General features: G+C 39.6%; 1 protein-coding gene across 1 annotated transcript in view; it reads right to left on the bottom strand.

Annotated features, from left to right (window-relative positions):
• tgfbr3 (transforming growth factor, beta receptor III) overlaps positions 1-1,949 on the bottom strand; it is a 74,252-nt gene extending 72,303 nt beyond the window's left edge. The window contains exon 1 of the mRNA XM_069680166.1: positions 1,834-1,949. Within this exon, the coding sequence (XP_069536267.1) occupies positions 1,834-1,894 (61 nt within the window). The 5' untranslated portion in view covers positions 1,895-1,949. The remainder of the gene's footprint in view (positions 1-1,833) is intronic.
• Between the last annotated feature and the right edge of the window lie 12,057 nt (positions 1,950-14,006).

The raw sequence follows: 14,006 nt of genomic DNA on the forward strand, positions 1-14,006 counted from the left end.
CTCCTCCCTGTAAAATGGCTCGGATGTAACGCTACATATTTGCCTTGTTGTAGTATGTGAATTAATTTTCATGAATTTTCGAAGTCAAATCAGTCACAAATAATGTTTGACTGGTTCCCAGTGAATATCAAAAAGTATATTTGCTTGGGGCGCTGGTTTGGCTCAGTTGGTAGAACAGGCGCCCCATGTCTAGAGGCTACAGTCCTCGATGCGCTGATCGCAGGTTGACTCCCGGTCTGCCGATCCATTTGATGCATGTCTTCTCCCACGCTCTACTCCCCACATTTCCTGTCTCTCTTCAGCTGTCCTATATAACTATATAATAAAATCATCTTTAAAGAAAAGTATATTTGTTAGAAATTCCCATACTAGTATAAATATGCTGTTAGCCCCCGCCTTCAAATCTCTGCCCACCCCTCCGCCTCTCCACCATTCGCCTGCAGCTCGAGTCAGGCAGGCTGTTTTCATCCACTGTTTGTGCTTATGCCGACAAAAAGTAATGAATTAAAACCAAAAGCCATAATTAAGTTGTTATTTTAACCCACATCATGATTTCCTTCATTTAACCAAATAGTTTGTTTAAACAGACCATTACAGTAAAGTTTTCCTATTGTATTAATTATACCGCTAAAAACTCCTCCCTGTAAAATGGCTTGGATGTAACACTACATCATTGCCTTATTGTAGTATATGAATAACGCCTCTCAATCTCCACCTACCCCTACACCATTCGCCTGCAGCTCAAGTCAGGCAGGTGTTTTCCTACATGTTTGTATTATACCTTAAAAATGTTATGCACTATAACACAAAGTCAGCATTGAGTTATTAATTTAACACACATCATGATTTCATTAACTTAACCAGAGAGTTTATTTCTTTGCCTAACAAACAGACGATTTGCCACATGTTACAAAGGAAGAAAAGAGACGCTGAGGGGTACCTTAAAACTGACCTAACTGTGTTTTAGATCCTAACACAAATTAAAGGTACCAAGAAACAGACACTTAACAGGTGCTACCTTGAGCTTCAGAACGAGATACCATTGGAGGGCCTCCACAAAGCATCAGGGACAAAAATGTGCTTCACATTCTTGGGATTAGAGATAAAAATTTAGAATATGACTTAAGATATCATTTGAACAGTTCTATGATAGCACGCTTGGTCAAGTCGACGTATCAGAATGGTAGTTTATTATATTGTCCACTCTCTACAACTTTAGAAACACAACAATAAGAGGTTGCATAAGCCTTCAGCTTGACTTCAGTATCAAATAGCTAATAATGTGCTGCAAATATTTGATCAAACCTTCATCCCGACTGAAAGCTCTTAAATCTTGTTGACTTGTAGCAAATGAAAAACAGCACATGGACATGTTCACAATGTTAAAAACATGATTTTCTTTGGAGGTCTTCACCTTAGCAGTTCACTTATTCTCTCTCTCCTTCTCTCTTGGGTTTGCCGGTTTAACAGTCATAAATTACTGGGGATTTAGAAATATCTGAGTTTCATTCCAGTCAATCTGACTGATACATGTAGGCCTGCTGAGTGTTTGTTTCTGAGATTGAACTTGTCAGCACTTTCTTAACTGTAAATCCTCCTCCGTCTCAACTCTGACAAGCACTGTCTAGAAAGGCATGCTGGGAGAAACTGTGGAAAATCCCAAAGTATGGACAGAGCTGTGGTTGTCAGAAAACACAGCACTTGAAGGCTTTGTGCATAGTCCATATCATGTGTTCCTGAGTCGCACAGGGTTTAACTCATAAATAAACAAAATTCTTGCATATCTGATCATCATTTGGTTTAAAATGTAGCAAAGCAATAAGACAAACTTACCTGCAGATGCCAGGCAGCATATTGCGAGAAGTAACCAGGGAATGGGGGATTTTCTTGCCATTGTGTAATTATCCTGCAGCTTCCAGTATGAGGAATATGGGCAAACAGGCCTTTCTCCTGACTTCTATGGAAGGTTTCGCTCTCAGTGACGCAGGCTACAGGAAGTCCGCTCCAAGCCCCAGCTGCAAAGTGAACAAAAGTAGAGAAAGTCAACCAAAAGTGGCAGCGAGTACGGAGCGTGCACAAACAGCAGGGAACAGGGCTCTGCTCAACACACCCTCTGGGAGTGATGAGATGAGACAAGAGAAACAGCAGTTTGGAGAAAAGGGGATTAATCCAGGAGGGTTAATTAGGGGTCATGCATGCTTCAAAGGACCTTGCTGCACACACCTTCCCGTGCCCATGGCCAGTCAGAGTGTTTGAGGAGTGTGGGGCGGCTGACTGGCTCGCTGGGTGTGAAACACTTTGGAACCTGCCACAGGTTATTAACGGACTTTAATTGAGAGCGTCAGGAAACAGTGAATGCTCCAGTGGGGTCTTGAGTAAGCAGCTTAATACCACCACGCTAATCAGCATGACCTCGCCTGTAGCTTTAACTTTATTAATCTAACCGCAAACACTGACCACCATGACGGGACAAAAAGAACATGCACTATTATTCACTGATCAAAGTTTCACTAAAATTTAAACGTGCTGTTGCAAAGAAATCAATATATACTGTATAAAGCCAGACTGATATGATGGATGTTTTCTGCACAATATAGGGCGAGCTCCAATACTGTTTTTCTACTGTGTTTGTTATGAGTCATGCACTCCTGTTAAGGCACTCCAAAGTGGTCATATAGGCCATTAAGAAACTGTAGAGGCCAGTGTTGTTAGCAATAGTTTAGTCAAATCTGTGTGTGAGCAATTGCCATGTTTTTCTGTATACAGTCATTCTGATCACTGTCTAAAGTGTGGCCTGCTGAGGTTACCTGGTCGTTTGCACGCACCACAGCTAGAAGCATGAAAGAGACACAGCTAACACTGGCTAGACCCGCTTTTTTATAGTGGGATGAACACAAGAGTGAGCATGCAAGAGCTGCGGGTGACTCAACAGGTGAACATCAATCAATCAATAAGTTAGCAAGCTAGGCTAACTAGCTTCTGCTTCTGTTGACATTAATAAGATATGACAGGCGCCAGTCAGCAGAACACCAAGGAAATTGTTAGTGTGTCTCATAGCAACAATGCCCCAGATGTCAGTCAAAGGCTGCCATGGGAAAAACCCACCCAACCTAAAGTATTTTTTAACTAATAAACTTCTAGTTGCTCCCTTCTGTATAATGGCATCACTGTATCTAAATGACCTCAAAAGATATTTCTGTACTGATATTTTTGTTTCATAGACACATACAGTACATGCCAATTATATATCCGCAATTATTTGCAGATTGCAGAAAGATACGTTTGTCCTCAACGGAAACGGGAAAGACATCATATTGAAAGATCAAATCAGTGAGCTGTGAGGATGACACCAGAGAAGCAGAGTAATTTAACAACCACAGGGAGCAGATTAGGGACACATACATGACCCTCTTTTTGTGAATTTAAGGCCTATTATATCACAAACAAAGCAAAGACTTCTCCATTCTATTGATTTAGGACCATGTTTTGCAACGTCTGAATCAAGGATAAAAAGGTGGTCAAATTGGTCAAACATTATAGAATCATTTAAGAAGAGTATGATATTTAATTACTACCTATTTCAGATTGTTAGTTATCTAACCAAAACATTATTTCAGAAAGATTTTGTCCACATACAATGTTATTAAAACTACTTCCCTGAGGTATAGGTTTCTTTGCGACAAAAAAACTGTTACTGTAAACCCTGTGTGGTGAGGATGCTGTGACAGTTGCATACGCTTGTGGTTTAAAAGGGACCTTCTGTGACTGGCACATAGCCATGTGTAAAAAAACAGATGTGCTCCTAACTTGATCGTGGTGAACCAAAGAGGGTGTACAGAAAGCGATGCACAAAGCACCAAGGTGCATCGCTCTGCAGTGCAAGCTTCTTTCACAGGACAAAAGGGCCTTTCAGTGCAGGGGCTGGGGAGTCATTTTGGAAGATCATGACAAATATTACACTTTCAGCGAGTCGAGGCGAGCCAGCACCCTCTATTTGATTTATGTCCCTCCTTGACCTTCATCTTCTCACAACCAAAGGAAGGTTAACTGTGTGGCAATACCTTCCATGAGGCAGAGAGCAACAAGTCAAAGGAAAGTTGAACACTGAAAGGAAGCAGTATACTCTGTTAGGTAACACTGTGGTTGAAGATTTAAAAGCCTGATGTGTAAATTGTCCTTTTTTTATTGAGACAACAAAGCCTACCCATTTATTTTGGGTTGAGTGTAAAGCTTTTACTCCAAAAGCTCCGCGACACGGTGCTGGTTTTGTTGCAGCAACAACTCAAATCACCTCATGTGACTTCTCTTCAACCCTGACCGTCTAAGCCGAGCAACTATTTCACCCTAAGAAGATCTGGAAAGTACATCAGGACATGCAGACCCCAGATAGAACGTCCTTCACGAAACTGAAACCAAGCTGCATACTTGTGGTCCCTTCAATGTTAAAGGCCTGGCTCGTATCTGTGTCATCACGTATGCATATACACTCTGCAGTTAAGTGCTGTAACATCAAGAGGTGCATATGTTCCCTTAATCACAAACCCATACCCAAGACAGCAGCAACACAGAAAGCTGAGGTAGTATTTGTGTTGCACTCAGCATCTTGTGGTAAGATGTTGCTTATCTGACATTGGTTTGCTTCATAAGTCATTTAGACATTTGTGTGGTCATTTGACCTGGTGAATAATCTTAAATGAGCTCTCCTCCTCTTACAGTGTGATCTTGTACAGGCTCAGGACTGACAAACCACCAAACCACCAACTTCTTCCATCACAAAAGAATGAGTGCATACAACATTACCACGGCCTTAATTCTAAAGAGTCTGTCCACACACACTTTAGTACACATAACACTGTAATGTATTATACACTGCACACATCCTGGACTGAGTGTTGGACCTAACTCCTGTTGAGGATTTGCTGCCTGCTGTATTTTGCATCATTGTAGTGTAAATATTTTAAGAAGGACTGCAAGACCAAAATAACGGTCAATACTATCCAGTGGTATCGACATAGAGGCTATGTGTTCTGTGCTGATATGAGAACTTCTCATGCAGAACATGCAATGCAGAAAACTATGCTTGATTAAAAACGGTGTCATCACTTAGTTTGTGCAGCAGTGTGCTCAGCCTCCAGTTTACAATACTCTCAGCACCATCTGCAGCACATGTAGCAGAGCATCACAGCTGCAAAGATGACGGTCCGCACTACAATTGTTTGACAATGTATAATAATGTCAAATATTCTTTGCTTAAGTTATTTGTTTTAGTAGCTTTGCATAGTCATATCTGTGCAAAACCGGTGCATAATTCACAAAGCAATGATCTAATTTCACTTCAGCTCAAGAATGAACTATACCTATATATCATTAAGCTGTGAGTTTTTCCTCACTAAATCAGTAACATCACCTGTCTCAAAATTCATAACTTTGGCTTACGGTCTGGAAAGATGTGATGTGAATTTTACATTGCTTTGTTTTTTTAATAATTCAACAATTAAGCAAAGGAAAAATTAGAAGACTAACTTATATGTATACAGAATTTGCTGCTGCTGAATATCAAAACCAATTGATTGGCTTAGAATGTAGCATATATGCTTCTTTATAAATATCACTGGACTGACATATCAATAAACATGCATTAATAAGGTTAGTGTCAATCATTTGGTGCAACGCGTCACTAGGTTATGTTGCTAGGAAGTCGCCTACTCAGTAAATTCAACTTCACTCTAAAGCAAAACTATCACCTCTGTCATTACAACACTGACTGACACAAGTGGTAAACACAAAAACACAAAGCAATTCATCTTAATGGTAGGCAAAATCCACTGTCCATCCACTATGTTCTGTTACATATTACACGGCACGGTTTCACTGTCAGTCATCCCACAGGAGCGCCTGGACTGCAGCAACTGTGAGAGCATAACGTTTCACTGTCATGTTTTCTATGGGAAGGAAATTACTCCGCAAGTACTGTTCTGAGTTCAAACTTTTCTCATAATACACATTCAAAACAGCAGAAAATGGATAACAAGTCAGCAGGCGTAAGTAGTAGTAGCTAATAGCCTGAAGCTCCAAGAAGGAGAGGAGGAAGGAAAGCTGCATGTCAAAGGATTCAAGAGACAGATGTGTTCAGCTGGATTTATGGGCGGTTATGTTTACTGGAAAACATTATTTTTTACAATTTTCACAGACCCCGTTAACAATGACAGTCTTTTGATAAACCATGCTCTTATTGAAACAAGCAAACTGGTTAGTATACACAGCGAAAGCACGTAAACACGAGCGGACGTACCATGCAGAGTCTCCAGAAAATGCCCAAGTAAACTCGGTTGAAGTTAAAGTCGCTCCGGTGTCTGTGGATATCAAAGTCGTTCCTCTCCAGTCTGGACATTTACACCATTACGTTGTTATTTCGGAAAACAGCTGTGGACGAAGTTGACGTGCTGTTTTTCTAAACAAAGTGTGGATAAACAGCCCCTCTCGCTCAAAGTTTTAATCAGTTTTCCACTATCTGTCTCCCTTTTAGTGAGGGCTTCATCTGGGGGCGGGGCTTAGAGGGAGGAGGCTGAGCAGAGTGCGCGAGACGGGCTGCTGCAGAACTTCCCAAAGCAGGGTGCACGGTCTCCTTAGGAGGCCCCGCGAGAGTGTCAGGAGGTCCTCTAGCCACTTGATCTTGCGCAATTATCTTATACCAAGTTGAAAGTTGAGAATGCATGACTGTGTGCTGAAAGTCAGTGTTTGCAAGTCTTCCAAAATGTTATTGCGTTGGTTTGCTTTTGGTCACTCTTATCACATGTGGGCTCTTGGATTGATCTGTATCTATATAGGGGTTCTTGATGCCAGATTATGGGAATGTCTGCTTTAGAAAGGTCTTGTTTTAACCTTAATCCTACAAACCGTATCATATCTAGGATCTTTGTCATATCTATAGGAGCTTTACTCTACTATTCATTTTTTTTATAACTCAACTGTCAATCAATTTGTTCCTTGACATCATCATTGTTTTCTATATCTGGTTTTAATAATGCTATTGAAATATATGTATACCCCAATTCCAACTACATCAACATTCAACATTCCTAAAATGATGATAATCTATACTTTACATTTACTGCATTACCAACAATGTTTGGAGAACACATAAGTTAACATTTAGCTTTCATGGTTATTTCTTGAATTTTGGAGGTTTCCCAGGGAACCCAGCGGTTGTCCTCCTATGTTAAATATGTTGGTAGGATGAGGGGTAATCAGTGCATATTTTTAGTGGCCTCAGCAGAATACTTGAGCGTTTATTGCTACAGAAAGAGGGTTTGATTATCTCTCTTGTTGCTGGAAGCAAGAAGGAGGTGCAATGATAAATATTTTTACTTGACTTGAGTATTTGTGGTACATTATGCTCTTTCTCAAGTACATTTCAGAGGAACTGTTTTGTACACTTTACTTTATACGACATTCCAATTGACAGCTAAAATATGATGCATTACTTTAGAACAGTTGTTTCTCAATAGGATGCCCTGATGACAAGTCAAGTCAAAAGTAGCGCATAGTGATTTGCAGAGCACCATTTCAGCCATGTCAAGATTTTCCTAGCAACATCAGTATATGTAGAAGATGCTGTTAAAACAGGAATTTATCATCGTTTTTGACATAATCTATTATTTAGACTTAGACTCAACTTTATTGATCCCTTTGGGATGACTCCCTCTGGGAAATTCAGTCTCCAGCAGCTTATACAGTACAATACAATAGGAAAGAATCAGCACACAGAGGGTAAAAAATAAAGATCAAAATATATATATCTATCGATATATATATATATATATATAAAGTACAAAATTAGATTACAAAATATATAAAATATACACTCTTAGAAAATATACAAGTAAACAGTGGGTAATTGACCTGGTATTTAGTTCGATTAAACTAAATTAGGTTATTGCACTGTGGTATTAGGTTATTGCACTGTGGTGAGAGATTATTGCACATTGACAGATTTTTATTGCACATATGACCCTTTGAGAAATGAATAAATATTACTATTGAATAAAGAAGATAACTACTATTAACTTTGTGAGGTGAATTAGTGGCTACCGCTGTTGAGAGAGTCTGTCCCTGTTACCTCCTCCCCCTAAGTGAGGAGTTGTACAGCCTGATGGCATGAGGGACAAAGGAGTTCTTCAGTCGGTTAGTCCTGCACTTTGGAAGGAGCAGTCTCTCACTGAACAGGCTCCTCTGGTTGCTGATGACGGTGTGCAGAGGGTGGCTGGCATTGTCCATAATGTCCAACAGTTTGTTCAGTGTCCTTGTCTCTGCCACCGTTACCAGAGGGTCCAGCTTCATGCCGATCACAGAGCCGGCTCGCCTGATCAGTTTATCCAGTCTGGATGTGTCCTTCTTGGATGTGCTGCCTCCCCAGCACACTACAGTGTAAAAGAGGACACTGGCAACCACAGACTGGTAAAACATCCATATGTTATAATCCATATTTATAACAATAATGGAAGTCTCTTCTTAACAAATGTAGTCATAAATTCCATGAAGATGACAGTAAAAGGCCTTAAATTTATTTGCAGATAAGCATAAGCAACAAGTTTTTAGCAACAGTGTACTTTAAATTTAAGTTTTTTAGGTATTTATAACAATTACAAGGAAGCATGAATCTGGCAGAAGGATAAACACAGTGCAAGTTTGGTGAAATGCTAATGAAAACACCAAACACTCACTCAGTATGTTTTTTAAGTTGTTTTGTGGAATAGATACTCTGGTAGTTTGTTTTAACATCGTTCTTCTTGCTTAGGGGTAATAGGAAAAGGTATTCCAAATGGTAAAAAAGGTATGAATTCAGAAAACCATCACAGGGTGCAAAACAGAAACACAATTACACAATGAGACAGTTTAGAGCATCATTTCTACATAAGCATTTGTTAAAGGTACAATAAGTAGGATTTTTTCTTGCACTTTGTCAACAACACGTTCAAACTGAGCCCCTCCTCCTGGGCTCTTCGTCACCAAGCTCACTCTCACTCTCTCGTGCGAAAACACGCCCACCCCGCCGAGCTAACACCGACAGCATCACGGTTACCTTTGCGCTAGCATGCTAACCGCTGTTAGCTTGTCCTATTCGGTTTGAGGCACCTACCTGTCCAACAGAAAGAAGGCCAATTCTGCATCACTCCATGTTCGCCGGTCTGAATGGGGCCCAGTTGCTAATTTGAACCACTCCCACACTCACCTATACACTGTGATTGGCTCAGGGAACAACAACAGCGCCCCCTCCTGAAAATGCCCATGCAAAGCAAAACAACAGAATAGATGCAGAGGGAAGGGTCCCACAAGGGTCTGCACACACACTCGCCAACACACATGTATAGAGGCCCATGTGATGATTTATATTATATTATATAAGTCTATATTTTTCTAGGAAATCCTACCTAATCCTAGTATTTATTATGACCTATGTTGTACATTCTAAATCAGCATAGTTTCACGGAAGTAATAATAAAACAAAACAAAAGCGTAATTCTTAATGATTTTATTCTGTGAAGCAAAGAAAGCTTATGAGGGCCTGCACCCGCTGTTTATGGAATAACATGCATCAAGGATTATGAATTTTTAATGTAGTGGTTTAATTTGCTCAAAGGGCCAGTAAATGAAGCATGGCCAACCAATTTGGAAACTGTGTCTCCATGTGGTATTTTTATGGATTAGGTAATTTGGTTCTATTAGGTATGGACAAAACCCACTTAGAATACTTTTCATTTATTTAGCAGATGCTTTAGTTTATAGCAAAAACAACAAATTCATTCAGACCTTCAAAATAAGAGCACTCAACTTGCTTTGGGACAGATATTATAAATTGAATTAATAAACATCAATTGGCTTTTCCCATATTTGAATTTCATATGGCTTCTGATACGATATAAAGTATTTTTTACAGCTTTCACAAGACATTTTTTTCACACACTTTCATCTCAACACCCCACCACCCTGATCACAAGCACTAAACTGTCTGATTTCTGTGTGTGAAATCTCTCATACCCTCCTGAACAAATACTGCTTTGCTTCGCTGTGATATCAGACTTCCAGTGAAAAGGAAACACTGTGTGACTGGGTACAACATGAATGTCAGCTCAGTGATTTACCACTAATGAGATGACACCTGTGACAAGAGGGAAGGAAACTTTTGTTGTGGAAAACACACAAAACAACCACTGATGTGCAGCTTTTGAGAGATGACAATGAAACGCTCAAAGGGATCATATTATTTTACATCTCATACATATGCATGTCTCTGTTAAAGCGTTCCACTTTGTTTATTTACACCGTGTTAGGGTTGTGAATACAGCTGAGAGGAAGGGGAATAAAAGCATAACGGAGCATCAAAGACACGAGCAATCTAAAGCATCTTCACTTTCCATTAATGTAACTCCAGTCATGAGTTTGTATTGACCTAGTTGATTGCATGAGCTGTCAAGTCCAACAATGCTTTGTTAGATATTGTGCGGCACACGGTGAAAATGCCACCAAGTATTACTGCAGAAACCCACAAACCTCCCAAAACTTGGCTCTATCCCGGAGTGAAGGACGGTACCATTAAGCTGAGTGACTCTGTATTCTGATGTGACAGATCAGAGGAGAGAGGAGGAGGCCTCTGCACGGCCCTGAGAACACATGAACTGCTCACAGACTGTTAATCTTGATGTAGCGCTTATTGTTGTTGGTGCATGAGTTGACAAATTGAAAGCATGACATTTTCCTTTGATATGACCACATTTAACAAATAAATTGATTGATTGACTGAGTGATTGACTGATTTATTGTTATATGTTACTTTCTATGTGGCATGGCAAATACTTGTGGAAGTGGAAAGTGAGTGGTTATACATGGAAACGCTAAGCGGACATGCATCCATACATTTTATTTACTCTGTTTTCCCGTGATAACGATTAATTGCGGGTTGTTTTCTTGAGATCTCGACTTATTTTTCTCGTTATCTCGAGATAACAGCGCTGCACCAACATAACGTCACATGATCATAACTCGTATCCCCAGAGTTGCAAAAGCACAAAACAAACATAGAAACAGGCTCACCAGTGTGGACAATGGCAGCATGTCCCGCTCTGTAATATTACAGTGACCAGTCTGTTGTTTTGTTTTCTAGATCGCTGGAAAATGATCCTGTTATCACAAGAAAACCTGCTTTGTTATCTTGGGATCACAGGAAAACAAAGTCAATAAAATGTATGTATGCGTGTCCGCTTAGGGCTTCCGTATATATTTAAGTAAGTTTATATATGCTGTCTATTTTTGTTGGAGACAATATTCAATAGATCAACTACCAACTTTAAGCTATTAACTACTTATAATGTATGCATTATGGAAGTTTCAGATTGTGTTTTCAGGGTCATTTCCTTTTTGCAGCACCTTTCGAATGCACAAGTGTTAAGCAGACTCAGAATCTACATAACAATGCCATTAAAAGTGCTGTAGTGGGTGATAAGAGCAATGAAGTTATGGCTCACTGGGCTCAGAGATACAGTTTATGTATTTGGATTAATCTCATGTATAATATATTTTTATTATACAATATTTCTTTATGACTCTAGTCTGTATACGAGCAGCAGCAACACCAGAATTCCCCCCGGGTTAAATTAAGTATTTCTAAATATAATGTTATGCTTTCCCAAAGAACCTTTGCCATCATTATGGCCTCTGTAGATGAACTAGAAGAGTGTTTTCTATTGTGCCAAAAACAGAACTACAACTTGTAGTGAATGCAGATAAACATTTATATGAATGTCCAGTAACACTTTGTGACTTCTGTTTTAACCCATGCTGACTGACAGCACTTCTAGACTGCATATTAACGTTATAACTTATGAATGGAAGGTCATGTTATTGATTAATTAATTAATTAAAAAAAACTTGTGACTGCTACTAAAGGAGCACATAGTAATTGTCAAAAGAGATTTATGCAGCCAATGGAATTAATAAGTTAATCACATTAACCATGACTCTTAATGCCTGCTGCTTAGCTTTCCAATGAGTCCTGACAACATGGAGTGTTTGCTCCCTCTTATAAGACCCACAGGATTGTTTCCTAAATTAGTCGTAATAACCCAATTTGCTCTAAATGCAAAATTACCTTCATTTTACTTTGAGTCGGGTTGCAGTGATCTTTTTTAATAATAACAGTAACTTCTCATCACTGAGGATCCCCCTTTGTCCCTGATCCAACATCTTCTTAAGAACACTCTAGATATTTGATTTGGGCAGGGGCTGTTATTGGACTGCTGCTGACATGAGTCACAGGGAGTATCAGATAGAGGGAAGGGGAATCTGCTGTCTCATACTTTTTCAAACACTCAGCGGCCACAAGAAAAGAGAATCCTGACTAAAAACTTTGCTCCAGCTGGCTCCATGACTTTGAAGAGACCAGGACATTTCTCACATGGTCTCACTTTGATTTAAAATACCTATCAGTAGCAGGAAAGATGAGCTGAGTTTCATTGTTATGGAAGGCCCTTTTTTCTATAACTAGTTTTTATGCCCTAAATCAAAGCAGAAACACATCTGAAGCCTATTCAAATGCGGACTCTCCCTTTAATTCATTTAAAAACCAAACCACATGCTACTGGACCACTCCAAACATCTTTAGTTATTTGAAGAGACTCCCCATCTTTTACCAGTCACATATGGGGCACATTAGGAATAAACTACAGCTTAAAAGCCAATTAATAACAGATTTCTGTGTGTATCAAACTGCCCGTCTAGTTTAGTTTTCCATAATATTAGACCATTTTTAAAATATGTATTTAAGAATCGGGCTCCTCCCTGTCAGGACGTCTCCCACCTGCCCTCTATGTACAGTATGTACTAACCTAGAGGAATGTGGGTCTAAGAAGAGGTTTGAGATGCCTTGTTTGGCATTTTTCTATCAGAATAAACAATAACAAAAAAAGACTCCCTTGCAACCACTGAAGGATTCAATCATTAAAAACAACACAGGCATGCAGATTTTGAGGATGTAGATCAGTGAAATCCTAGAACAATTAGTCCAGCTCTGCGTAATTCTTATTCTTTTAGGGGTCAGATAATCAAGAATATACAAATTAGTAGTAAAAATGGTAGCGGTAGTATCTGTAGTGGAAGTATGATCCTTAACTGAGGTAAAACCAGCATCAAAATACTTCATACTAAAAATCCAGCATTAAAAGTTAGAATTACAGAAATATTAGCAGGGAAATGTGCTCTTAAGAATACAGAATAAAAAAATCTCTTTATGCAAGAAAAGGCTCCAGTCACTTTTACATTATTATACATCATGGGCTGCACGGTGGTGGAGTGGTTTGTGCTGTTGCCTCACAGCTAAGAGGTTCCTAGTTTGGACAAAGTAGGCCTTTCTGTGTGGAGTATGTTCTCCACGTACATACGTGTTCCCTCCGGGTACTCCGGCTTCCTCCCGCAGTCCAAACACATGCTCGTTAGGTTCATTGGTAACTCTAAATTGCCTGTAGGTGTGGGTGTGAGCCGGTTGTCCGTCTCTGTGTGTCAGCCCTGTGATTGACTGGCAACTAGTCCAGGGTGTACCCCGCCTCTCGCCCAATGACAGCTGGGATAGGCTCCAGCCCCCCACACCCACGACTCTGAACAGGATAAGTGGTATAGAAAATGACTGTATTATTTATTGTGGATCTCTTACTGCGCAAGCAGCATTCAAGGTCATCAAGGTGGAGCTGTTTGAGGTGGAGATTATTCTTACTTGGCTACTTTTTTTAATGTGGCGTAGTTTGATAAAATCATTGGAGCCCTTGTACAATCTTATTCTGAAGAAATACAGGTAAATGTAGGGGTTTAATGAATGTAATGGAATATAAAGTAAATATATATGTAAAATGTATGTTTAAATCCCGTGAGGAACAGTATTTGAGTATATTAACTTACCACTGAGTAGCAGTATTTGGTGTTTTAAGTAAGTGTTTCTTAATTCTTCCCTCACTTGGGTG

This window comes from Semicossyphus pulcher, unplaced genomic scaffold (genome assembly GCF_022749685.1).
Source record: "Semicossyphus pulcher isolate SPU_LCO1_2020_fin unplaced genomic scaffold, fSemPul1.0.p SCAF_4, whole genome shotgun sequence".
Classification (NCBI taxonomy): Eukaryota; Metazoa; Chordata; class Actinopteri; order Labriformes; family Labridae; genus Semicossyphus; species Semicossyphus pulcher.